This window comes from Balaenoptera acutorostrata, chromosome 3 (assembly GCF_949987535.1).
Source record: "Balaenoptera acutorostrata chromosome 3, mBalAcu1.1, whole genome shotgun sequence".
Lineage (NCBI taxonomy): Eukaryota > Metazoa > Chordata > Mammalia > Artiodactyla > Balaenopteridae > Balaenoptera > Balaenoptera acutorostrata.
In genome coordinates, this window is record NC_080066.1 from 81,339,565 (window position 1) to 81,366,846 (window position 27,282).

The 27,282-nt window shown below is 38.4% G+C and overlaps 1 protein-coding gene across 2 annotated transcripts; it reads left to right on the forward strand.

Annotated features, from left to right (window-relative positions):
* PYGO1 (pygopus family PHD finger 1) lies at positions 1–27,032 on the forward strand. Of its 2 annotated transcripts, none has more exons than XM_057543564.1 (3): positions 1–765; positions 18,301–18,386; positions 19,438–27,032. In XM_057543564.1, the coding sequence occupies exons 1-3, from the start codon at positions 717–719 to the stop codon at positions 20,560–20,562; spliced, it is 1,260 nt and encodes a 419-aa protein (XP_057399547.1). In that variant the 5' UTR covers positions 1–716; the 3' UTR covers positions 20,563–27,032. The 2 variants fall into 2 exon arrangements, with proteins under 2 accessions (XP_057399547.1, XP_007194991.2); XM_007194929.2 differs by lacking the exon at positions 1–765 and adding an exon at positions 832–1,136.
* Positions 27,033–27,282: the final 250 nt, after the last annotated feature.

Here is a 27,282-nt window from a genome sequence, read left to right on the forward strand (position 1 = left end):
CCGCGTGGAGCGAGAGGCGCGCGCGGGCCGTGGGGGCTGGGCCGAGGCGGATCGCGAGGCGGCGGCGGCGGCGGCGGCGGCGGCAGGAGGCGCCGCGGGACGAGGCAGCGGCCCCCGCCCCCCGAAGTCCGTCCCCGCGCGGGGCTGGGGAGCTCGGGGCGGGGAAGCCGCGGGGCCGCGCCACGTCCCTCGCCCGCCCCAGAGCGGGTTTTGCAGGCGGCTCTAAGCTGGGGGCTTTTGTGTCTGCGACTCGGGAGCGGCGAGAGCGCAGACCTCATCCTCAGAGGGCGCTGTGAGTGCGCCGCCAGGGTCGGGCCGCCCGCCTCCCGCCTCCCCTGTCAGCGGCTCCTGAGGCGGCGGCGGCGGCGGCGAAGAAGAAGGAGTGGGAGGAGGTGGCGGCGGCGGCGGCGCACTAGTCCTCCGCACACGCCGGCCCCGGGCGGGGGGCCGCCCCCAGGCCGCTCTCCCTCCCGCTCTCCCGCCGCCGCCGCTGAGCCCGGCCGGCCCCAGCACGCCGCCCGGCCGCCCCGAGGCCTCGTCCTCCTCCCAAACTTTGCAAAGTCGGCCCGCGTCCCCACCGCCCTCGACCGCGCCTCGCCTCGGAGGCTCGCCTCGCAGCCGCAGCGGCCCCGCGAGGAGGAGGAGGAGCCGCCGCCGCAGCATCAAAGAGACCGAATTCCCGCGGCCTGGGGGGGAGTCATGCTTTGCGGTCTGTAATGTCAGCAGAACAGGAGAAGGATCCCATTTCGCTGAAGAGAGTTCGAGGTAACCGAGAAGGGCGCCGGGTTGAGGGGAGCGGGGTGAGCGGGGCGCGCGGGGGCCGCGTGCCCGCCCGCCGGGAGGCCACGGGGCTCTGTCCGGGCCTAACTCCGCGCAGCCCGCGTCCCGCCTGCGCCCCGGGGCCCGGGCTGCGGTCGGAGGCGCGCGGCCCCCGCGTCCCCTGCGCCGAGCCCTGGCCGCCCCGACTTTGTGTTAGGAGGCAGTTGAAGCGGCACTCAGCATCCCTTCATACCCCGCTCCTCGCCCACCTTACCTCGTTGGCCAGACACAGCACAATAGGCAGCCCGGAGGGTGAGAAAGAAACACCCCCTGGCAGAGACCACGAACGATGCCCTCCACCCCCGCCTCAAAAAAAAGTAAGTTGGACCGCACTAGAGTTGACGCTCTTGCAGAAGGTGTGCCGGGCCTCCGTGTCTCTCCCAGCCCCCCTTCCCATTCTCCAAAAGGCAACAAACATACAGCTTTATTTTCCTTAGGCTTAAGAGGAGGAACTATATTCATTCAAAAGGCTTTTCTCTATTGGCTTATGGATAAGAATCAAATCGCCCCAAATCAGTTTTATACACGGTTGGCTGGCGTCTTCCTTGCACACTAGTTAGGCATTTTCCTGCTGCCTTACTATCTAAGAAGTATCAGAGGGAACGATGTGCCAGACAAAAGATAACGCATGCAAGTTCACAGACACCAAGTGCCGTCTGGAAATTTGGGGAGTATCCTCCCGCTCTTATTTCCAGCTTTCAATAGGGTTCAGGCCGAAAGTCCCAAAGTTGAAGTAATACTGTTTGTTCATTAAGCAAATATGTATTGAACATCTACTGTGTGCCCGGCACTGTTTTTGGCACTGGGATACCGCGGTGAACAAAGCAAAAAAGACCATCTGCACCCAGGAGGAATGCACACTCTTGGAGGGTAAACAAATGATGAGCACATAAAAGGTATAGAATGTCAAATGGTAGGTGGTATGGAGAAAATCAAAGCAGGGAGAGTAGTTAGAAAATGTGTATGGGGGTGGAGAGGTAGCGATTATGTATTAAGAGGGCTCACCTGGAAGATGGTGTTTGAGCAAAGACCCAAAGGAAGTGACAGAGCAGAGCCATATGGATATGTGTGGGAATAGCGGTGTTGGCAAAAGGAACAGCAAGTGCAAAGGCCCTGGGTCTGGAATTTGCCTAGTGTGTTCAAGCAACTGCAAAGAAGCTATTGTGAGTGAGCAAAGGGAGAGTAGTGTGAGCTGAGCTGAAGTATGGGGTGAATGTGTATTGGCCTTGTGAGCCATTTAAAAGAGTTGGGCTTTTACTCTGAGGTAGGGACTGGATGGGTTTGTGCAGAAGAGTGAGTGATCTGCCTTATGTTTTGTTTTGGTTTTTTAAAATTATTTATGTATTTATTTATGGTTCGGTCTTCGTTTCTGTGCGAGGGCTTTCTCTAGTTGCGGCGAGCGGGGGCCACTCTTCATCGCGGTGCGCGGGCCTCTCTTGTTGCAGAGCACAGACTCCAGACACGCAGGCTCAGCAATTGTGGCTCTCGGGCCCAGCTGCTCCGCGGCACGTGGGATCTTCCCAGACCAGGGCTCGAACCCGTGTTCCCTGCATTGGCAGGCAGATTCTCAACCACTGCGCCACCAGGGAAGCCCCCTGCCTTATGTTTTTAGCTGGCTGTTCTGCAGAGAATAGACTGTAGAGAACAAGGGCTAAAGCTGGGAGGCTAGTTATGAAGTTATTGAAATAATCCTTTCATCCAAACAAGATAAAGTGCTTTATCAATCAGTAAGTAGTAAGGTAAATTTCCAATTGACTTAAGTGATGTAGAGATCAAGGAACACAGTCATTCATCTATGTTTTTGTTCCCTGTGACTAGAGAGTAAACCTATAGAACTGGCTTGTGACACAGTGATAAGTGATATCACAATGTGATATCCAAATAACATCACTTGAGTGTTTAGTTAGAGATTGATTTTCTTAGCCATTTAAGCAAAAACATAATTTAGAGCAGAATATTGTTTTTACAGGCTTAATAGCACAATCTTTCATTTGGTGAAGGTTTTCTATTTCAACTTTCTTTTCTCTTTGTGGTTATGAATTGCCAAAGCCTTTAAGGAATAGACCTTTCTAAGATAGTTATTTCTTTGATATGTTTGCCATGTTATTTTGCCTACTATTATAAATTACTTTGGGGTTGAAGGAAAAGAAAGCTTTATTAAGTTTATACCTTTGAACTCAATTATCAGTCTTAATCAAACGTAATTTTAAATAAAATTGATGGGTATTTTATTGTGCGTCAAGACTACAGATCTATCTTTGTTTTATTACAACTGCTGGTTTTAAGTTTGATGCCCTAGTTGTTGGAAGTTGACTTAGGTGTCAGCTCAAGAATATTCTGAGAATCAAGTACCAGAATAAAAGACACAGCACTTTTTAAAATAAAAAACCAATATGAAGAGGGGTTTTTATGATGTCATTTTGTACTAATTAGAACATTAATTTTTAAAACATTTTAAAATTATTTTATAATCCATAAAAGGTACCAGATTATCTACATGGGCTCTTCCGAAGCACAATTCTGCTGAACTTCACTGCCCTGGAGCTTCTAGTTATAATTTATATCATCAGACTGCATGTAGAATGTGGTGTTTGCAGAGCATAATCTCTTGAACAGTGCTTCTCAAACTGTTTCTTATCCAATGATATATATATAATCAGACTTTTTAATGGTTATGTATTTATTTCATGTGTATTATCAAAAATATGTTATCAAACCTTTTGCTTAGGATAAGACTAAGATATAGATAAATAGATATATCTGCATATATCTGTCTATATAGAGAAAGACCTATATATTTTTTTAAATTTAAAAGGAACTACTAGAAAATAATATTATAGACATAACTCAGATATGGCAAAATTATGACAATGTGAATGACTAAGGACTTTGTAGACCAAAAGCATCGTAATCCCCTAGGATGCTTATTCAAAATGTAGCTTCCTGGACCCACAGAATCAGAATTTCTGAGAGATTTCTCTGCATCTTTAACAAGCTCCCCCGGTGTTCCTTATGTACACTAAAGTTTGAGAACTGCTGCTGGTAGACCTAGATTGTGAAGGTAAGTGGACCAGAGGAAGCTTATTGGTGGTTTTCCAAACTTGTCCTGATAGTTTATTTATTTATTTTAATTTTATTTTTTTTAATATTTATTTATTTGGTAGTGCCGGATCTTAGTTGCGGCAGGCAGGCTCCTAAGATTCCACTCGCCAGCTCCTCAGCTGTGGCATGCGAACTCTTAGTTGCGGCATGCATGTGGGCTCTAGTTCCCTGACCAGGGATTGAACCCGGGCCCCCTGCACTGGGAGCCTGGAGTCTTACCACTGCGCCACCAGGGAAATCCCTGTCCTGATATTTTAATATTAGATTCAGAATTGCTATTTAGTGCCAAAGTATCTTACTCCTATTTCCTACCAGTTGTTACCACCCCCCAAACCCTCAGCCCTGGATTGTAAGACAGATCCATGAGGATAGGTGCAATATCTTGATTATCTTTCTGTTTCTTTCCTAATTGCCTTGCTCACAGTAAATACCAAATGAATGAATGAGTGAATACATGAAGGAACTGATTCGTATCTTTATGCTGCTTTCGGATTGTCCATAGCCCCTCCCACCACGTTTACTTGCCCTTTTTCCTTATTTTAACCAACACTCCCATTATCCAGTATTTTTAGAACTCTTAGATGTTGATCTGATGACGCTATTCATTCGTTTATTCAACAAATATTTGTTGGGCAGTTATAGTGCCAGACAGTGGGAATACATTGATTAAGAAGACATAATACCTGTCTTCAAGAACTTTTAGTGTAGTCTGGGATACTGACAAATAAGTAATCAGTTACAAACAGCATGATAAATGCTGTGATAATCTACAGGAAATAAAGGAACATATAACCTATCTTTAAGGGAGTCAAGGAAGGCCTCCTGGAGGAGAGTTCTAAGAAGCGGTGGGTGTTCCTTTGTTTTAAATGATGTAGAAAGAGCAGCAAGGAGGATGAGGGATGAGAAAAAGGTCTAGGAAGTTAGTGGTGATTTTGAGAAGGCACTTTTGGGAGAAAACTACATTTCAAAGTAGTGAATATTAAGTGGTGAAGATATGATTTAAAAGAAGCTTGGTGATAGAAGGAAAGACATAGCCAATAACTTGGAAAGAGAGTCAAGAGGAAGTTTGTATGGGTTCTCTTTATTTATTTTTTCTCCCTTGAAAAATGACAGACATATTAGTAGACAAACAAAAGAACCTGATTTAGAAGGAGAAGGGAGAAACTGAAAAAGCAACAGAAAGAGGATAATTCATTAATAAAGCATTCAATACATGTTTTTTAATATCTACCATGTGCTAGGCATTCGCTGTTGTGGAAGCTGGGCATTAGACAGACAAGACTCCTATTCTCGTAAATCAGGTTTCTGCATATGAGAGAAGGAATAGCAACAAGGATGCTAAATGAAGAGTTAGTCTTGGGGAAAAAAAGAGAAAATGAAGGAAGAAAAACAAATTTAGAGATGAAGAAGGAAGTTGAAGCATTCATTTCAGATGAAATGCTTGTTTTTTTTTACATAAATGCCACATTTATTGTTTCAAATGCAGTTATGTCTGATTTATTACTTATTTTGCCTGAAGAAGTTAAGACAGCAGACTTAATGACTCATATCAAAACTATGGTGAACACTGTATAGTATCAAGATAACTCCATCTAGACTATGAACAAATGATAGTTCTTTAGTAAAAGTAGAAATTTCACTAGTCATGAGGCAAAAGTGATTAAGTAGCTATCTGCTTTTAAAAGACTGTGCACCCTCAGATGAAACGCTTTTAACCAGAGTTAGAAATGACATTGGAGAGGTAAGCATGTATTTTAGAATGGCATAGTAACACAAAACTGTCACAGAAGTGCTAAAAGTAGACTGTACTAAAAAATATAGACCATCTTGATCAGAGAAGTGTGTGGAAGATTTGGATTAAGATTGAAGAGGAAGCATAATTTACAGTCACAGAATTGACGGAAAGAGCTGACGAGAGAAAGTCTGAAGGAAAGGATTGGGGGTTTTTGTTGTTTTGTTTTGTTTTTTAATTGGCATATGTAAGGGCTAGGCAGAGTGTCAGGGAAGCGAGTTTGGTTTTCAACACATTGAGTGACTATCCCCCTGGGATGTTGCAGTGTATGCAACAGATATACGTGGTTTGGACTGAGGCGGGTGGTCTGAGCCAGAAATAGAGATCTGGAAGTTATCAGTAAACATGTGAATACTAATTGATGCCTTGGGAGTAGATGAGCTCACGCAAGCGAGTGAGGCGTGAGAAGAGAAAAGCATTGAGAAACACAACTTTAGGAACACTAACGTTTAGGAGATAAAAGGGGAAAGAGAGGGGCTTCCCTGGTGGCTCAGTGGTTGAGAATCTGCCTGCCAATGCAGGGGACACGGGTTCGAGCCCTGGTCTGGGAGGATCCCACATGCCGCGGAGCAGCTGGGCCCGTGAGCCACAATTACTGAGCCTGCGCGTCTGGAGCCTGTGCTCCGCGTTAAGAGAGGCCGCGATAGTGAGAGGCCTGCGCACCGCGATGAAGAGTGGCCCCCGCTCGCCGCAACTAGAGAAAACCCTCGCACAGAAATGAAGACCCAACACAGCCAATAAATAAAAATAAAATAAAATAAAAATAAATTTAAAAAAGGGGGGGGGGGGGGAAAGAGGACCCTGAAAAACAGAATGCAAAGCAGTAGCCAGAGAGGTAGAGGAGAAAACTGTAAGAGAATGGTGTCAGATATATAACAGGAAGAGTAAATTTATGAGGGGGAGATAAATGGATTTTGTTGTTAACAAGTAGAATGAAAGGTGTCTATCTGTGAGACCTCCAGCATGCTCTTTCTCCCATATTCCCTAACTTGATGAAGATCATTCATCTAGTGACCCAAACCCATGCCCCACTGCAACTCAACACTGTCCCAGAGTCCTAGATTATCTGTCTCCTTAGTATGTTTTGAACCCATCATCTCCTCAATCTTTCCACAACCACTTCTTTAGTTCAGATTTTGCTTATCTCTTTGATTATTATAATAACCATATCACTGGTTTCAGTGGCCTCCCATTTTGTCTTTCTTAACCCATTTTCCACACTGTTACTTACTGCTGGTGGTAAGTAACTACCATCTATTGAGTACTTACCAAACAGTTTGCTAAGTAATTTAAATGGATCATCTTGCTTAATCCTCTCAATAACCCTGTAAGCTAGCTGATATCATCTTTCTAGGTTTACAGTTGAGGAATTGATATTCAGAGAGGTTAAGTAATATGTGGTTAAGTAACATATTCAAGTTTACCCAGCTAGTAAGTGGTGAAGCTAGAACTTAAATTCTACGGCCCCAAATCTTAGCCAGTATGTTCCATTGCTATAGTGCTCCCCAAACACAATTTAGTCATGTTACTCTTTTTTGTAAAATTCTTCATTGGTTCCCCATTGCATTTAGGATAAAAATCCAACCTTCTTTTTTTTTTTTTTTTTTTTTAATTTTTATTTATTTATTTATTTATGACTGTGTTGCGTCTTCGTTTCTGTGCGAGGGCTTTCTCCAGTTGTGGCAAGCGGGGGCCACTCTTCATCGCGGTGCGCGGGCCTCTCACTATCGCGGCCTCTCCCGCTGCGGAGCACAGGCTCCAGACGCGCAGGCTCAGTAATTGTGGCTCACGGGCGTAGTTGCTCCGCGGCATGTGGGATCTTCCCAGACCAGGGCTCGAACCCGTGTCCCCTGCATTGGCAGGCAGATTCTCAACCACTGCGCCACCAGGGAAGCCCCAACCTTCTTATATTAACCCAATCCAACCTTCTTATATTTTTATTTGGCCCAGGCCTACCACTTAGTCCTCCATCCTTCATATTCCATGAAATGCTTACCCTTGTCTCCGATGCTCCAGTTCTGAAATAGTCACATTTCCTCTCTGGATGTTGTCATGATCTCTCATGTCTTTCAGTTTTTCTTTGCACATTCTGTACCTTCTGCTAGGCATGCCCTCTTTTTTCCCAACTTTGGTAAGATACTCATCCTCAAAGCTTCAGCTCCACTGAGACCGCCCATTATTAGAGGTATTGATATTATTGTGTAGAGTCAGCTTCACACTTAGATGCCATCCACCCACCCCTCTATGCTTTACCTTTGTGAGCAGCCTTAAACCTCATGTACCTCAGTAATGCAAAGATCATTAGTTTGGGGAGAACAGCTGGCACAAGAACCACAAATATATGAAACTTTAAATCACTGATGTTGAGGGCTTTCTGAATTTAATATTTATTACATGCCCAGATTGATCTAGGTTTGGGGCATCACATAGCAGACACTTTCTGCCTTGCATTCTAAAAGGAAATAATGTCTTTTTCATGTCAATCATATAAGGCCATTTTGCCAAATGCTTAATGGAATTCATACAATACTATATTCACATATATATTCACAATATTTCCATTCCATGGTAGAGACCAGTATTACAGAAGTGTGTGTTTCAGGTGAAGATAAAGCTGTTAGCTAAGATGTTCACATCCATAGTAAATGGTAGAGTAAACTGACATTATATCCCAGACTTCTGTGCTGTTGTGAAAAACTGATACTTGAGTGTCCACTGATTGTGCTGACACTGCTGGCTATTAGATATTTTGATAGGATGTTAAATACTATAGAAGCTGAAATGAAGTGCACTAGTGGTATAGTTTAGTCTAAAGGAAAGCAAAATGAGAACTAATAATTGAGTACCCATTGTGTGCCAGGCAATGTGTTAGGCACTGTCTTAGTCCGTTTGGGCTGCTGTAACAATACCGTGGCTTGTAAACAACAAACATTTTATTTCTTACAATTCTGGAGGCTAGAAAGTCCAAGATCAAGGTGCCAGCAGATTCGGTGTCTGATGAAGACCCACTTCGTGGTTCATAGACAACAATCTTTCTCACTCTGTCCTAACATGCGGAAGGGGCTAGGGAACTCTCCCAGGTCTGTTATATAAGGGCACTAAATCTCCCAGATCTGTTGTATAAGGGCAGAGCCCGCATGACCTAATCACCTATCAAAGGCCCCATCTCCTAATACCATCGTAATGAGGATTAGGATTTCAACATACGAATTTTGGGGGAAAACAAACCTGGTTTGAGTCATTTAATCAGCCTAGAATACATCCTTATACCACATACACATATTAAAATAAACACTTATTTGGAATAATGAGGAAGCAAGTCTCTTTAAAGGAAAATGTTGATTATAAAATATTTTAAAATAATGTAGTCACATTACTTATGAGAGAAGTCACTGTCACAAACCAAACCATTATTGTGAATAAAGTGAGTTTAATAAAGGAAAATTTTAAATATATTAAAGGCACTCTGCTATCTAGTGTACAGAATAATGCCTTCACTCCCTTTTAAGGACATGGGGCCAAAATAGATTGAGTCTTTAATAGGAAGAATAAAGAAGTTGTAACTAGACCTAAAAAAAAAAATGCATAAAAGGCCTAAAGTAAATAATCCACTCTTTACAAAATAAAAAGTACTTACAAATAAAAGAATGATTTTATACTTACAAACGGATTTCATATCAAAAAATCATTGATTTGTAGCATCTTTAGATGGGGAAAAAATTGTATCATTTAGTAGGTTGGACTCTCCTCTAAGACCACAAGTAGAGAAACAACTTAAGCTTCCAGCTCTAAATAAAGGTTAAAGGGTGAAAGGAGAGGTAAAACTATTTTTGTGCTTAATTGAGATTGATTGGCATAATGAAAAGTGATAATATATAGAGAAAATTCCTTAACTTAAGATGAGAGAGGTTTCTTTTTCTATTGTTGGTATCACCCTTTCCCACTTCACTTCCGCCTTGTGCATTTGGAGGGCTCTGGGAAGGTAGGAGTGAAGAGATGAGTTGAAGAAATTCAATTATTAACAGAAGGATCGGAGTAGCCACTGTTACAACAAGATTTGGAAGTTCCCCTTTTCTTGGTTCTGTGCCCCACAACTCTCAACTTCTGGCTGAATGTTCATGGTTTACCTTGCAGAGTTAGCCACAGCAGATATGTAGAGCAGATAGAGAGACGCTTTGGTACCAAAAGTTATGAAGGTAACCTAAATAACTGGCTTTATGACCACTACTTTTCCCTCCCCTTGCACTTCGTTTTTAAAGAGTAATAATTACAGAAATTCTTGGTAGCTTATATTCTGATTAGCCCTGATGACCATGAATCTGATCTAACATTACTTATTAACATCATGGAGATGACAGAACCACCAGTATTACATATACCAATGGGAGGGACCTAGGTAAGGCCAAGAGTCAGAGCCATTGGAAATGTTACATAGTTAACTTTTTAGATGAACTATAAGTGGGGCAACTGAGACCAGTGGGAACTTGAAGATTGTTTTATGGAGGGAAATATTAGACCCTTTTTTTAAAAAAATTTATTTATTTATTTTTATTTTTGGCTGTGTTGGGTCTTCGTTTCTGTGCGTGGGCTTTCTCTAGTTGCGGCAAGCGAGGGCCACTCTTCATCGCGGTGCATGGGCCTCTTACTATCGTGGCCTCTTTTGTTGTGGAGCACAGGCTCCAGACGCGCAGGCTCAGCAGTTGTGGCTCATGGGCCTAGTTGCTCCGTGGCATGTGGGATCTTCCCAGACCAGGGCTCGAACCCGTGTCCCCTGCATTAGCAGGCAGACTCTCAACCACTGCGCCACCAGGGGAGCGCCGAGATATTAGACTCTTAAATAAAAAACTAATACTATAAAACTCAATTTTCAAAAAAGAATTTTAGGTGATTTTGCTTACAGATTACTTGAATATAATGAATTTACTTAAATGATTACAAATGTCAGAGCTTTGCCTTATAGTAAATACAGGAATTATCATTAGAGTTTTAGAAAATGAACAGAGATGGTAGATACTAACCTTAAGAGTACATTTTGTCCATCTTTAAATTACAGCATTTTAATAGTAAAATTACAATTATTCAGTAGTCTTAATAATGCTGTGAATGGTAATTTATATATTCTAGATTAGAGACTAATTTGTTAATAACTTTTTATTTTTTAAGAATTACCTTTTTCTATTGATACTTTTGTTATAATGAAATACCCATAACAAATGTTAGGAAAGACAGGACTCTGATGTTTGGACCTTTTGTTTATTTATATAGCCACTTTATTATTTGACCTCAAGCCCATTAGTAATTCTTTTCCACAGAATTTCTAGGTATTCAGATTCAAGAACAACACATTTCTCTGTTCAGTATGTTAGTATATACTGTTATGGAAAACTGCATACAAATTTTTAATATGAACTCATTAGTTCAGTGTATATAGGCTACTGAAAGTTATACATTGGTTAAGTGGTTTAGCCATTCCTGAACCATATGATTTTGAATGAATGACCTTGAGGAGTGCACTGGATCTCTCTCTTAGTTCTTTACTTACCATCTATTCAAATGGGATTACCATGTCAAATTAAAATTAAAAGATAGGAGTCCCTTTATCATTTTTTATTAAAAAAATTTTTTTAATGGTCACAACTATATTTTAATTTAATGAATGTTTATATTTTTCACTGTTTACGGTTTTTTTTTAAAATTGAAGTTTAGTTTATTTACAATATTATATTAGTTTCAGGTGTGCAACATAGTGATTCAGTGTTTTTTATTGATTATATTAAGATAGGAGTTCCTTTAGTTTGAACCAGAAGTTTCCATTTTTGCCTTTTGTGGGCCACTGAGGAAGACAGTATATGTATAAGATCTTAGGGAGGCAAACTACTATATTAGAAGCAGATAAACCTAGTTTTATCCAAGCAACAAAACAAAAATAAATAATTCGAACTTCATCAAAATTAAAAACATATGTGTTTTACATCTGATGATTCTAGTATCCTTAATATATACATAAAGAATTCTTAAAACTTAACAGAAAAGACAAACACTCTAAAAAATAGGCAGAGAACTTGAATAGGCATTTCTTCATAGGAGATAAAGAAATGGTCAATAAATACACGTAAAGATGCTCAACATCATTAGTAATTTTGGAAATGCAAATTAAAAGCACAAGGAGATACCACTTCATACTCACTAGAGTCACTATATTAAAAAAAACAAACTATAAATCTTGGGGAGAATGTGAAGAAATTAGAACTGTCAGACTTTAGAGGTGAGAACATAAAATGGTGCAGCCACTGTGGAAAACCGTTGAGCAGTTCCTCAAAATGTTAAACATAGAGATACCATGTGACCCAGCAATTCCACTCCTAGGTGTATACCCAAGAGAATTGAAAACATACATTCATTTAAAAACGTGTGCATAAATGCATTATTCATAGTCCCTCCAAAATAGAAACAACCCAAATGTTCACCAGCTAACGACTGGATAAACATAATGTGGAATATCATTCAGCCATAAAAAAGAATGAAATACTAATACATAAAATTACGTGGTTGAATGTCAAAAATGTTGTGCTAAGTGAAAGAAGCCAAACTCAAAGCCACATATTATATGGCTAACAGGTATGGGGTTTCTTTTCGGGGTGATGATAATGTTCTGGAATTAAATAGTGGTGATGTTTACACAGCCTGGTGAATATGCTCAAAACCTACTGAACTGTATACCTAAAAGCAAAAGAAAACAAATACTAGTTTTAGATTTCAGAGCTGCTTTTTTACCAGGGGTATGATCTGTACCTTTACAATTCCATTTCTTTTTCTTTCTTTTTTTAAAATGGGGATGATTTTCCTCATAGGTTTGTTATGAAGATTAAGTGAAAGAACATAGATATAGATATAAACTTCTAAGATAGTAGAACAAAGCTACCGTACAGATTCTCTTCTAAATTTCAAGTGAAATGAACCAAAACAGTTTTAAAAAACAGCAAAAATGTCAGCGATAGCAGCAGACAAGGGAAGTGGCATAGCCCGGTAACATAAATCTGGAACAGGGTGAAATCTGGATCACTGTTTTAGGCTTCTAAAACAATCCCTGCCCCTTGGAAGCTGCTGGTGATTTACAAAATTTTGAGAATTACTAATAACCCCAAGTCTGGAGAAAAGCAAATTAAATGAGTAGTCTTGTCTTCTCACTCCTTTGAGTAAGAAAAAAAAATGAGTGAAACAGGGGAAGTTTTTGTTGTTGTTTTTAAAGGACTCTCTGGCAGAAAAGAAGCCTTCAGGGATACAAATTGAATCAGAGGACTCAAGGGAATCCTCCCATGTGAATGGGTTACTGCACCCCCTGACTAGGTAGATGTGCATTTAACAAAATCTTAGAATTAAGAGCCTGGACGTTTCAAGGAAACACAACAGGTTAATCTTACTAACATAGGCAAGCATTATAAAGAGAATATTAGCATATCCAGTCACATAAATATAACATTCATATAAAAATTAGTAAGTTGTGTTTGCTAACATAGGAATGTCAGGCTGGGTTCAACATTAAAATAATGTAAAGGGGACTTCCCTGGTGGCACAGCAGTTAGGAATCCACCTGCCAATGCAAGGGATACGGGTTCGAGCCCTAGTCCAGGAAGATCCCACACACTGCGGAGCAACTAGCCCCAAGTGCCACAGTTACTGAAGCCCGCGTGCTCTAGGGCCCACAGGCCACAACTACTGAGCCCATGTGCCACAACTACTGAAGCCCGTGCGCCTAGAGCCGGTGCTCCACGAGAGAAGCCACCACAATGAGAAGCCCACGCACCACAACAGAGTAGCCCCCACTCGCTGCAACTAGAGAAGACCCAACGCAGCCAAAAATAAATAAATAAATAAATTTATAAATAAATTTATAAAAATAAATAATGTAAAGGAAAAACATCATATGATTATCTCAATAGATGCAAACCATCTAAGCCAGGCAAACAATCTTAGATAAGAATAAAAGGGAGGGCTTCCCTGGTGGCGCAGTGGTTGAGAATCTGCCTGCCAATGCAGGGCACACGGGTTCGAGTCCTGGTCTGGGAAGATCCCACATGCCGCGGAGCAACTGGGCCCGTGAGCCACAATTACTGAGCCTGCGCGTCTGAAGCCTGTGCTCCGCAGCAAGAGAGGCCGCGATAGTGAGAGGCCCGCGCATCGCGATGAAGAGTGGCCCCCACTTGCCACAACTAGAGAAAGCCCTCGCACAGAAACGAAGACCCAACACAGCCATAAATAAAATAAATAAATAAAATTTGAAAAAAGAAAATGCTCCCTATTAAAAAAAAAAAAAAAGTTTAAAAAAAAAAAAAAGAATAAAAGGGAGTCAAAGTTACGCACATTAAATCAGAGCTTAAAAGGTCTGGGCAAAGTTACAAGATAAAAATAAAAACACGATAATTATGTAAACATACTATAGCAAACTAGTGAACTGACACACAAAGAATAAAAAGAGAAAGAGCATGCAGAAGATGAAGAACCCATAACCTACAGGACAGAAGGAAATAACTCACATGTACTTCAAGTTGTAGAACTTAAATAAAATAAGAGCTCAAAGACAAGATAATATTAAAACACAGAAGAAGGGTAAATTGCAGACCTAAGGAAATAAATTGACTGAAACAACATATATAGAGAACAAATATATTACAAATTAGAAACAGAATAAAGATAGTTAACAATTAAGTTACATAAAAACTTCAGATAATCAGATTAAGTGCAGATGAAAAAGACTAGTCACGTGAGCTAATAGGTATGGAGCTAAAAAATCCCCCCAGCATAATGATAATTAGTACCCCTGAAATAGAGCACTCAACAAATAGAGCGGAAAAAAGTATTCAAAGGTATGAGAAAAGAAAATTTACCTGAAATGAAGAATCTAGAGATAGAAAATACCCTGCTAAATTTAGGGAGAAAAAAAGTAGAATAAGGTGTGATACTATACTATCCTCAACTTTCAAAGCAGGAAGTCACTTGACACCATCTAAAGATTGAAAAAAGAAATACCATAATTTCTCCAACTTAATGTTTTTCTTGATGTCTTTTCTTAGCCTTAGAGAATTATTTTCAAAAATTTCTCTTTTGGTGAAGAAACATTTAGCATATTCTTCAGTTTATTTCTTTTTCATTTATTAAATTCTAATAAAGTTAAAATTTAATGCTTTTTTTAAAAATTAATTAATTTTTTTAATTTTTGGCTGTGTTGGGTCTTTGTTTCTGTGCGAGGGCTTTCTCTAGTTGTGGCAAGTGGGGGCCACTCTTCATCGCGGTGCGCGGGCCTCTCACTCTCGCGGCCTCTCTTGTTGCGGAGCACAGGCTCCAGATGTGCAGGCTCAGTAGTTGTGGCTCACGGGCCTAGTTGCTCCGTGGCATGTGGGATCTTCCCAGACCAGGGCTCGAACCCATGTCCCCTGCATTAGCAGGCAGATTCTCAACCACTGCGCCACCAGGGAAGCCCAATGCTTTTATTTAAAAAATAATAGCCCATTTTTGTAAAGGTATTACTATCACAAATTTATACACAGGAGGAAAAGTAGGTAGGTAGATAGTAAGCTAAATCTCTGGAATGATGTTAACATAGGAGTAATACTATTTTCAGCCTGGGAGGTGTTTGAAATATGTATCAGTCAGGGTCTAGTCAGGAGACAGAAACCAGACTAGTTTTTTTTTTTTTTTTTAATTAATAGCTACTTTATTTATTTATTTATTTATTTATTTATTTATTTAGCTGTGTTGGGTCTTTGTTTCGTGCGAGGGCTTTCTCTAGTTGCGGCAAGCGGGGGCCACTCTTCATCGCGGTGCGCGGGCCTCTCGCTATCGCGGCCCCTCCCGTTGCGGGGCACAGGCTCCAGACGCGCAAGCTCAGTAGTTGTGGCTCACGGGCCCAGTTGCTCCGTGGCATGTGGGATCTTCCCAGACCAGGGCTCGAACCCGTGTCCCCTGCATTAGCAGGCAGACTCTCAACCGCTGCGCCACCAGGGAAGCCCCCAGACTAGTTATTTTTAATGGAAAGAATTTGATATAAAGTATAGTTAACAGATATTAAACTGGCAAAATAGAATACTAAAGTTTTTACAGAGGTAACAACTGTGGGAAGCAGCTACCATTCTTAAGGCTGAAGGACATAGGAAAGAGGTTGGAATTATTAAAATATATAAACTCACAAGAGGGTCCCTGTGGAGTTTAAACTCAGGTTTCTGAGAAGGGGGTGCTGCTTAGGCTGGTATGAATGCCTATGGGGTTAGAGGATGGGCCCTGTGGGCCTGGGACTCAGACACCTGGTGCTGATGTCCCTGAGGAGGGCACCACCAGGCTATCTGGGATAATATGTGAGCTAAATAAAAAGTGTTATTTTGTTCTAGATGGCTAGCCAGAACAGGGAGTACCTTTCCACTTATTAGAAGTCTTCCTCTTTGTCCCTCAATAGGGCTTTTAAAAAGTTTTTATTCGTACTGATCTTGTGCATTTCTTAAATTTATTGCCAGCTATTTTAGTTTAGTTTTGTTCCTGTTAATGGAAGCTTATCTTCTACTTTATCTTTTAACTGGTTATAGTTTGTAATATGAAAGCTTTTGATGTTTAGATATTAATTTAACGTCCAGAATCCTTACTAAAATTTTGTTATTGTTGTCATAGTTTTTTACCTCCACAGTATTTAAACTTCTTCTAAATAGCTCTTACAGACATCTGCTTTGCATTTTTGTTATGTGTGGAACTATCACCAGCACACTGATTTCTCTTTATTGCCAAGTACTATTTCTTTTCCTGAACTATTATTATAAAGATATCATTACTGGTCTCCCTGCTTCTACCCCATTCCCATCACCAATTTATTCACAGTACAACTGCTAATGTAATCTTTTAAAAACATAAATCGTGTTACTTTCCTGCCCGAAATCCTTAAATGAGCATCCACTGTTCTTAAAATAAAATCCAAATTCCTTACGATAAACTATAAGGCTCTATGTCTCAGTTGGCTTGTGCTGCCATGACAAAATGCCATAGACTGGGTGGCTTAAACAACAGAAATTTATTTTCTCACAGTCTGGCGCTAGGAAGTCCAAGATCAAGGTGCCAGCCAGTTTGTCAGTTCCTGGTGAGGGCTGTCTTCCTGGCTTGTAGATAGATGCCCATCTCCTTGCTTTGTCCTCATATGGCCTTTCCCACTGTTTGCATGTGGGAGGAGGGAGGCTGGAAGGGAGGAAGGGAGTGTGGAGAGAGAGAGAGAGGTCACTTTCTCTTCTTATAAGGCCACTAATCCCATTACCCTCATGACCTAATGTAACCCTAATTACCTCCAAAAGCCCCCACCTCCAAATACTGTCATATTAGGGGGCAGAGCTTCAACATATGAATTGTGCGGGGACACGAGCATTCAGTTCATAACACTTTAAAATGATCTGGTCCCTGCCTGTCTCTTCAGCCTCTTCTAAAGGTGCTCTCCAGAGTTCCGTAACACACTGGCCTCTTTTAAATGTCTCAGACATGACACATTCAAGCTCCTTTCTATTTATTCTCTCTGCCTAGAGGCTTTTCGTTCTGCTCTTCATATGAGAGATTTCTTATCATCTTTTAGGTCTCAGTTTAAATATCTTTCTCAGAATCCACATGTATGAGCAAGTCTCCTATAATTCTCTGTCAACTCATTGGATTTATTTATTAATCTATTACAAATATGTATTATAGTTTACTACAAATGTGTATCTACATATGTGTGTACATAATTTTATTCTGTCTGCTTTTGTATATGTTCAGAATTCTCTGTAGTAAAAAGTGTTTTTTTAATGGAAGAAAATCCTATGTTTTTTTAAACTTCTTAGATTCACAGTCAAGCTTTTGCTTTTGCTTGACCATATTGAGAAAATCATACTCACATACATTGTTGTATTTTGACAATACCTTTCAGAATTAAGAGGCATATACTAGGATGCCATAATTCCAGTCCTAGGAATGACTTTTACATGAGTGTAAAGACATTGATACGTGGATTTTCATTGCAGAACAGCAAAGGTTTGAAAACAATCAAAATATCCATCAATAGGGAGGGGGACTAGTTTAATGAATTATGGTATAATCATACTGTGAACTACTCAGTTATTAGAGAATGGAGCAGTTCTATATGTAATGACATGGAATGATTTCCAAGCAAGAAAGCAAGGTACAGACCATCGTTCCATACTAAGCATGCCATTGTTTGTGTACTCCCCAGAGCTTTACTGGAATTTATCTAGATGATCTTTGGAAAGATAGACCAGAAACTAGCAACAGTGTTTGCTTCAGGGATAGGAAACCAGATGACTGAAGGTTTGAGGATGGGATGGAGAATTACTTTTTTCACTGAAAGAATGATAAAAAAATGCTATGGGGTAGAGGTGACTGACTGCTTCTGGCTGAGATTATGGGGAAGACTTTTTTGAAGAACAAAGATAATAAGAGCTTAGTATTGCTTTTATCTAATAAAAGTAGAAAACATTAACAGGTAGCTATAATAGATATTGCTATGAGAGATACAGATTTCACTTACGAGTAGAAATATTATCTGGATTGACTGATTGATTTATTTTTAGGTGGTGATAGCGGACTGGATGGGTTAGGAGGACCAGGTGTACAACTAGGAAGCCCAGATAAGAAAAAGCGCAAGACAAATACCCAGGTAAATGGGCATTTTCTTTAATAACAGTTTTTCTTCACTGATATGATCAGGCTATGAGGTAAATTTAACTTTCGTCATGGGTTTTGTTTCCTCTCCTAATTCAGAACCTAGTAGTGAATTCTGCAGTGATTTGTTTTTTTTGGGGTTTTTTTTGCTTTGCAACTAATGGCTATTATCGGACTGTAAGCCTAGAGTGAATATTGCAAGAAGGAAGTGTAGGCAGATAAATTAAAATGCTTATTCTTAAAGCTGATTTAAAAGGAATAGATGCCTGCAGTTTTATGAAAAGATTTTAAAATATATGGATACCAGTTTAACTTGGAGTAATGTTCAACTATTATAATAAATCAGTAGTATGTACATAACATGAAGCAATCATGGTGGAAGCATCTTTTGTCTGAAACCTTTGGTTGTAATAAGCAGTTATAAATACAGACTTTCTTGGTTTTATCCTCTATAAATTTGAAGTACTGTTTTTATTATAAAGACTGCAAGTAAGTGTGAAATGTGTACAGATTACCTTTTTCCATTTTGGCCACACTGTTAAACTTGCAGTTGTGACTAAAACTGGCAGTTTATTTTTCCAGTCTGAGACCTAGGCCTTAGTGCTTTGGGAATACTTTAATAGCTAACTCTCTGAAGTTAAGCTAGGGAAAAAAAGTTAGATTCTGTTTACTGTTATTTAATTTTATGGCTATTTGGAGGTATAAAGGTATTTTTAGTTAAAATTTTAAGTGAAAGATTCTAGAGTTACAGGCAAGCATATTCAATGAAAATTATGGTAATGAAGCTTCTTTTGAAGGCTGAATACTTCTAGAGTTTGTAACAATTGATTTGAGCTCAAAAAAGTACACCTTATTTCCTTTCCTCAATGAAAGAAACCTACACAGTTTTATCATTAAATATAAATATGAACATTATTTGGAATTGAAAGGTCAGGTGAAGAATTAAATTTTTGTAACACTTCAAAAGAAATTTAAAACTAGGTTCATAAATGTTAACATTTATGACTTCTTTGATCAAACACATGTATTTCACATTCTCATTTCAGGGGCCTTCTTTTCCTCCATTGTCTGAGTATGCTCCACCACCAAATCCAAACTCTGACCATCTAGTGGCTGCTAATCCATTTGATGACAACTATAATACTATTTCCTATAAACCACTACCTTCGTCAAATCCATATCTTGGCCCTGGTTATCCTGGCTTTGGAGGCTACAGCACATTCAGAATGCCACCTCACGTTCCTCCAAGAATGTCTTCCCCATACTGTGGTCCTTACTCACTCAGGAATCAGCCACACCCATTTCCTCAGAATCCTTTGGGCATGGGTTTTAATCGACCTCATGCTTTTAATTTTGGGCCACATGATAATTCGAGTTTTGGAAACCCATCTTATAATAATGCACTAAGTCAGAATGTTAACATGCCTAATCAACATTTTAGACAAAATCCTGCTGAAAACTTCAATCAGATTCCTCCACAGAATGCTAGCCAAATATCTAACCCTGACTTGGCATCTAACTTTGTCCCTGGAAATAATTCAAATTTTAGTTCTCCATTAGAATCTAATCATTCTTTTATTCCTCCCCCAAACACTTTTGGGCAAGCAAAAGCACCACCCCCAAAACAAGACTTTAGTCAAGGAGCAACCAAAAACACTAATCAAAATTCCTCTGCTCATCCACCTCACTTAAATATGGATGACACAGTGAATCAGAGTAATATTGAATTAAAAAATGTTAATCGAAACAATGTCGTAAATCAAGAGAATAGCCGTTCGAGTAGCACTGAGGCTACAAACAACAGCCATGCAAACGGGACACAGAATAAGCCACGACAACCTAGAGGTGCCGCAGATACATGCACCACTGAGAAAAGCAATAAAGCCTCTCTCCACCCAAGCCGTCATGGGCATTCTTCTTCTGACCCAGTGTATCCTTGTGGAATTTGTACAAATGAAGTGAATGATGATCAGGATGCCATCTTATGTGAAGCCTCTTGTCAGAAATGGTTTCATCGGATCTGCACTGGAATGACTGAAACAGCTTATGGCCTCCTAACGGCAGAAGCATCAGCAGTATGGGGCTGTGATACCTGTATGGCTGACAAAGATGTCCAGTTAATGCGCACTAGAGAAACTTTTGGTCCCCCTGCAGTGGGCAGTGATGCTTAATCACAGGCATTAACTACAGTGGTTTTTTTCCCCTGTGTATTACAGAGGTTCAGTGACACAGGATTTTAATGTTTTACATTATTTTTTTAAATGCACACACAAAAAAATTATTTACCTTTTAGTTTTTATTAATACACCACTTCGTTGCTAGTGCAAACTTTGTATTGTTTTTGTTTGCTATCTTAAATAAGAATAATGTATATGGGGGTGCATTAGAAAGTAATATACAAATAAATTTTAGTTTGTAATCATGAACATAAAAGCCTCTTGAAGCTTCAAGATAATATATAGCAAATGTAGGCAAGTTTTGACTTTTAAAAGTTAGAATCATTGAAAAATGTATCAGTTGACCCTTGAACAACACAGGTTTGAACTGCATGGGCCCACTGATTTTCAATAAACACATGCTATAGTACTACATGATCCACGGTTGATTAAATCCCAGGATGTGGAACCACCGTTTTGGGGGGCTGACTGTAAAGTTGTATTCAGATTTTTGACTGTTAGGGGGTCGGCACCCCTAGCCCCCGCGTTGTTCAAGGGTCAAGTGTATTCCAGTGCTGAACTTTGGCAATATCAAATTAAATATTTAGTTCAAAAAATATTTGAGGATCCATTTAACATATTTTCAGAAAGAATATATGTACCTAAAACATGGAAGAAAGCATACATTTTAATGAGTGTTTTAAAAAATAATAGAGTATGACACCAGATTCGTCCCATATTAGGGTCCTTGAAATTAGTGACCTTCATATTATCAACTCAGTCTCTCCAGGATGTCTGTTTGTACAGATATGAGACAGATGTTAGCATATAGTAGATGTTCAATAAGTATTTGTTGATTAACTTGTGGATTGTGCCACATGAAATTGCTAACATTAGATCAGTTGAAAATTGACTACAATTAGTAGAGTTGTCATAAAGGATGTTTTTAGTTGTGCTATTTAGAAATATAACAGTATTCTCTTCACTCTTCAATTTGATTATTGAGTTGTTTTGTTATTGTTTTCCAGAGAAATAAATAATACAGTATCCTCAGAAGAATTGTGAATACTTTTCTTAATATCATTTCAAACCAGGGACATATTGCAAATGAGATAGGTAGAAACATCAATTTGGCCTTAGAGGGCTCTGCTGGCAAAAGAGTGGTGGTTTGAAAAATCTTGTTCTGGAGATTTGAAAATTAAAAATGAGCCTCAGGGGAATTCAAAATCCATTTTAAACAAAGATCAATTAAGAGCCAAGATGAGAGCTTACTCACAGTTCGAGGCCCTTCAGCAGACAGGAGTTTCGGCTGTGACTGGGGAAAATGTAAAAATGGGCCTGAGAGTATTCTCTTGAGAGATAACAAGAATGGAGACAGTTGGAGGTGCACTCATTAAGATTTGAAACAACAGAAGCCTGTTTTTGGAGCGGATCATAAACTGTGACCCAAAAAAAGGATTCTATATGACAATTGATAATAATTTATACAATGGTTGGATGTTGGTAAATCTCCCAAACTTGAACCATCATTGTGACCAAAAAAGTTCTGAAGACTATGTGGTGACCTGCAAAAGGGATAATTTAAACCTTGGTGAAATGACAGCAGCAGCAATATTGCCAAGAAATTTAAATTATGCATGAAAATTTTGATTATAGTCCTTTGGTTAATAAACATGAACCCACACTTTTACATGACAGCACTGGTGTCACATGTCACAAGCCACTAAAGCAAAGTTAATTGAATTATTCAATTCTGTTGTTTACAGTGTAGTCACCAGAACTTTATCCAGTGAACTGGTGTAGTTTTCATCATTTGGAGATTTTTCTAAGAAACTTCATATTCTCCAATTGAACAACAGTAATTGGAGGGTTTGAACAGTTTATACAGCCTAGCAAATGATGAATTTTATAAAAATGAAATATTTAATGTCCTATTAGAAGAAAACTATTAATCCTTGTGATGTGTATTTTGATTGAATAAAACTTATTTTTTTAAGTAGTGTTTTAATTTTGACCTACAGAAACAGCAATTTCATATGGTACAAGGCAATATAAGGTTTTCTCCATTTACCTGTGACTAGTTAGAGATGAGTACAAGATATTTTAAATATAGTTGTAATAGAAATGTCTTTATAGTTTTAGGAAATGAAATGATATAAACTCTAATACTAGGTACTCCTTTGTGTGAAAACTTTACCAGTTGGAGCAGGTTAAAATGCAGTAGTTTGGGCTGACTCTTGACATTTGGTATGTTCAGTAGCATCTCGAAGATCACATTTTGCTTACATTGTAGTTTTTGTTAAAGATACATAATTTTCTAAATGTTTAAGGACCTACTTATGTTGTTTTTGAAATCCTAGTGAGTGCGGATTTTTAAGATATGATGCACTGTATGCTATATGCCTAGTTCTAGCATCAGATCATGGTTTGTTTTTTTTTTTAATGACTGAATACAGTTAGGTAGGTACTGAGTAGAACCTTCCAATGTCTTTAGGAGTTAACACTTTACACGGTAGTACTCAAGTTGTGCTCATTGCTAAAACTGATTATGCAGTTTCTAAAGCCCTCTATTGCTTACACTTTGATTACTTGTTTTGTGAAAATGAAATAACCTCTCCCAAGTTAGTCTAAAAATACTTGATTTATAATGTGATTCTTTTATTTTCCATTTCCAAGTAGTTGTTTTTAAAAACTTACAAACAAGTGAATTTTTATTCTTGTATTTAGGTCTTAAGAGCACCTTACTTAAATACGAATCTGTTAAATTTACAGAAGAAAAACCCGTGGTTGATTCTAACAATGAATCGTAGGCAAACTACAATCATAGCTGATGAATGTTTTCATGTATTTGATTTAATTTTCTTACTAGTTCCACATTTGTCTCTACATAACACTGTCAGAAGTTATCTAGAGGCTTTTTGGTAGGGAAAGTGATGAACTATAAGAATGGCCAGATACTAATTTGCCTAACGTGACTCAAAGAAGGCTATGATACAAATCGATATGGCTTTCTTAAGACAAGTGACGAGCTGCCCTAAACATTTAAAAAGTATTCAGTGAGGGAAACAAATGCACAGAGGTGGCATAATCTTCCAGTAGCATCGCACCTTTTTTGGTGTAATCCTTTTCCATCACTGAAAGGCCTCATCTCACATGCACACATATACACAAAGACACACATACATGCAATTGAGCAGGAAATCTTGGGGTTTCTCCTACATTCTCAAGTTTTGCCAAAGTTCAACCTGGCTGTCAGCAGCTAGGCTCTCTCACCAAGGCTAGGTTACTAGAAAGTTTTAAAGTGTCAGTTCCTTTCTCAGAACTTGCTTTGTTCATTTCACTAGAGAATTCCCGATCCACTTGCTTCTAGATGCTACTGGACTCCCTAATGCAGGAACAGCTTAGCTTGCTAGAGAAAAATAAATTATTCTTCAGATAGAGTGCTTGGAATTAGATTTGTGATCCATGTTTTCCTTTCGTGTGAAATACTGTAGCATACTGCTATTATGATTCTTGTTATCCAGACTAGAAGATTATGTACATAAAACTGAAGGTTTTCTTGTACTAGTGCTTATTCTTCATAGATGAACACAATATAAAGAAAACCAATTTGTGTGTGTGTGTGTGTGTGTGTGTGTGTGTGTGTGTGTGTTTAGACTCCCAACTCTGCCTAGTGGTAGGAAAAAAACTTCAATAATAGGTTACCCTGAAATCTGCTGACTTTAATCATCCAGATAAAATATCAGGAGTTTTCTTCTAATATTCTTTTACATTTGTTTGTCTTGAACAAACTGAGTGCTAGTACTTATTGTCCAACATACTATAGTAATTGTATGTAATAGTAAAATATATATATAAGCAATGATTTTTAAAGGGAGCTCGAGAGTTTTTGGATTTCTTTTTTGCAGTGTATAAAGGTTTCATATGCATGAACATTTGTGCTATTTAAGATTTTTTTAATTAAAAAAAAGTTTAATTAAAAGCATCCAGATTCCCAAAGTTCATTTGTAAATAGTGGTTTAGAACTCTGTATAAGATGATTAGATCCTTAGGGAAGCTCATAAAGGCTTATTTACACCATCATGTAGTTAACAACAGTATTGTATCATACTGAGTGCTCAGTCCTCTTTAGGGAATCAATCAATGTAGGAAGGAGAAAGTAGCAGAGGTCTTTCCTTTTTCCTGATTTGGTTCAGGAAGGTTGAGTTGTTTGGTGTGTTTCCCAGTTGCCCTCTTCCCATCCTAAACTCTCAAGTGGAATGCTGTATAAACCAACTTGCCTTTTGCCTTCCTGGATGCTCTGTACTTCAAAATTTCATATCTTTCCTCTAATCAGAATTCTCATTTCTTTATTGGCTGTGGTTGGCTAGATTTTAAGGGGACAGTCTTTTGCAGCAAGATTTTAACAAAGATAATGAAGTGAGATTAAATATCTCTTTTTTTAAAGACTTTATTCAGAATGAATTTTTAATATCTTTGATTTCAGACAATATGACCACATTTAAGCACCATGGAAAGCAGTATTTTTATCAAATTGACTGACAGGTTCTTGAGAGTACTTCCCAATCTCCTTTAGATTGTGGAGACTTTTAACAATTTCTTTTCCTCTACTTCTGAACTCAGAGATTTTCTTCTCATTTCCAAATTTTAGCAACTTCCCCCTTTTCTCTATTCCATTTATCCGATAAAGCAGTATAGAAGTTATATCTGTAATTTTCCAACTCTTGGTACAGTGATGGGAGCTTAGAGGCACCCCTGGAGTAAAGGGACTGGGGATGGGATTAGTATCTCCCAAGACAAGTGGTCTAGGGCAAATAAAGGGAAGAAAGTTTTCATTGAAGACTTTTAATGAAACCCAATGGATAAGCTTCGTCTTTGTCATATTTTGTTGAAACACATTACTTGTAATTATATTAAAACTTATTCTAAATACCTGTACTTTTCTTGTTCTGTAGGTGATGTAGATGATGTTGCTTGTTAGTTAAAATATCTTTTATAAAAGAAAGTCCTGCTTCTTATCATGATGTATGTGACTTAAATGACTGTTTCATATTAAAACTATTTCTTCCTTATGTACTGCTTACATATACCTCTTTTTGGGATATTAGTTCAGTACTTTTATACAAATCTGAGTGTGTTCCACATTGGTGACATGTATTTTTGCAGTAAATTTTTGTTTTGTTCTTAGAGCATGTTTAAAGTAACACATGCGCTAGTGCTGTGATCTGTGGCAAAATTACTGTAATTCAAATTGGAAAATAAAATGTTTCCAGACTTTGTCCAACATTTATTCCTATGGCAAAGGAAATTACTATGTAATACTAATTATTTCACATGCTGGTATGTTTAAGCTACTCTATGAAGTATGTGAGACATCAATATTTATGGATTAGTAGATGGCCTGATGTCTTTGAAATGGGAGAGAGGGGTAAAATTTGGTGTTGGCAATTCATAGCACTCATAATACAATAAATACTTCTTAAAAATTTGATCTTCCTCTTACAGTTATAATTTACTAAGGAATTATCTTAATTGACAGTGCATATTCGATTTTTTTAGCCCATACCATTAAAATTATATATTAGACTTTGAACTTATTCTGATGTCTTCCAACCAAAAAAGATATCATTCACTCCACCATAACCAAAATAAGTAGTCATATTAATCTTCATTTATTAATAAACTATTAAAATACCATAAAACTCCTCTAATTACAATTTATAACCACTGATACAAGACTTGAATGTTTACTTTGTATTATCTGATGAAAAGATTTGTTAATAAAAGTCATAATCAAAATTTTAAAGAAAAATGTTTAATCTTGGGAAAATTTTAAGCTTTTTAGAGGCATTTATTTCAGAACATTAGTTTAAAAGCATTCTTTTGTCATTAAACCTTAAGTACCCAAAAGAAGCGTAATAGATACTTGGAAATTTGTATATTTGAAATTACATGCTTAACAGAAAAAAAAAAGAATGCTTGTGAGTGCTTAAACTGCATATCTTTTAAAATACTCAAATTTTTAGACATCAATTTAACCTGAATTAACAAGGTTTTACTATATCAGTGATGTATATTACAAGATTAATGTCTACCAATGTTATGCTAATGATCTTTCCATACAGCATCATTTTTGGCATGGTTGTTGTGGTATATTTTGTACATTTGATTGTTGGCTGTTGATAGAATTGACATAGCAATAAATCTGATTCAGTTCTTAAACTTTAAAAAATGCCAGATACGATACTGTGTCATAATCCCATTATACTTTATTTGAATGCCCAATGTTTTCGTGGGTTTCTTTTTTTGTATTAAAAATTTAGTTTTACATGTTAGGGATTTTTTTTCTGGTATTTTCATATACAGTCTTTTAGAACTGGGTCTGTTTCTATTTGAATCATAGAAATCGAAAGAAGTATTCGTATTAAATGATTCATGAATTGCTTTGTGGAAAAATCTGAATAAAGTATGAAATGACTAGGTTACCCCCAAATTGTTTATTTTCTTTATGTGGTTAATGTACAGGTTACAGTTTTCAGGGAAATAAAATTGGCTTGGTAACTGATTGGATATAGTAGATAATGGATAGTTTAACTGTCTAAGGGCTTCCAAATATTAAACCAAATAATTCGCAATTCTGAATACTTTTTAATAATTACTATAAATAATGGTAAGCCAATTCTCATTCTTCTTTTTAAGATACTTAACTCTTATAATTTCTTCCTTCTTATCCTT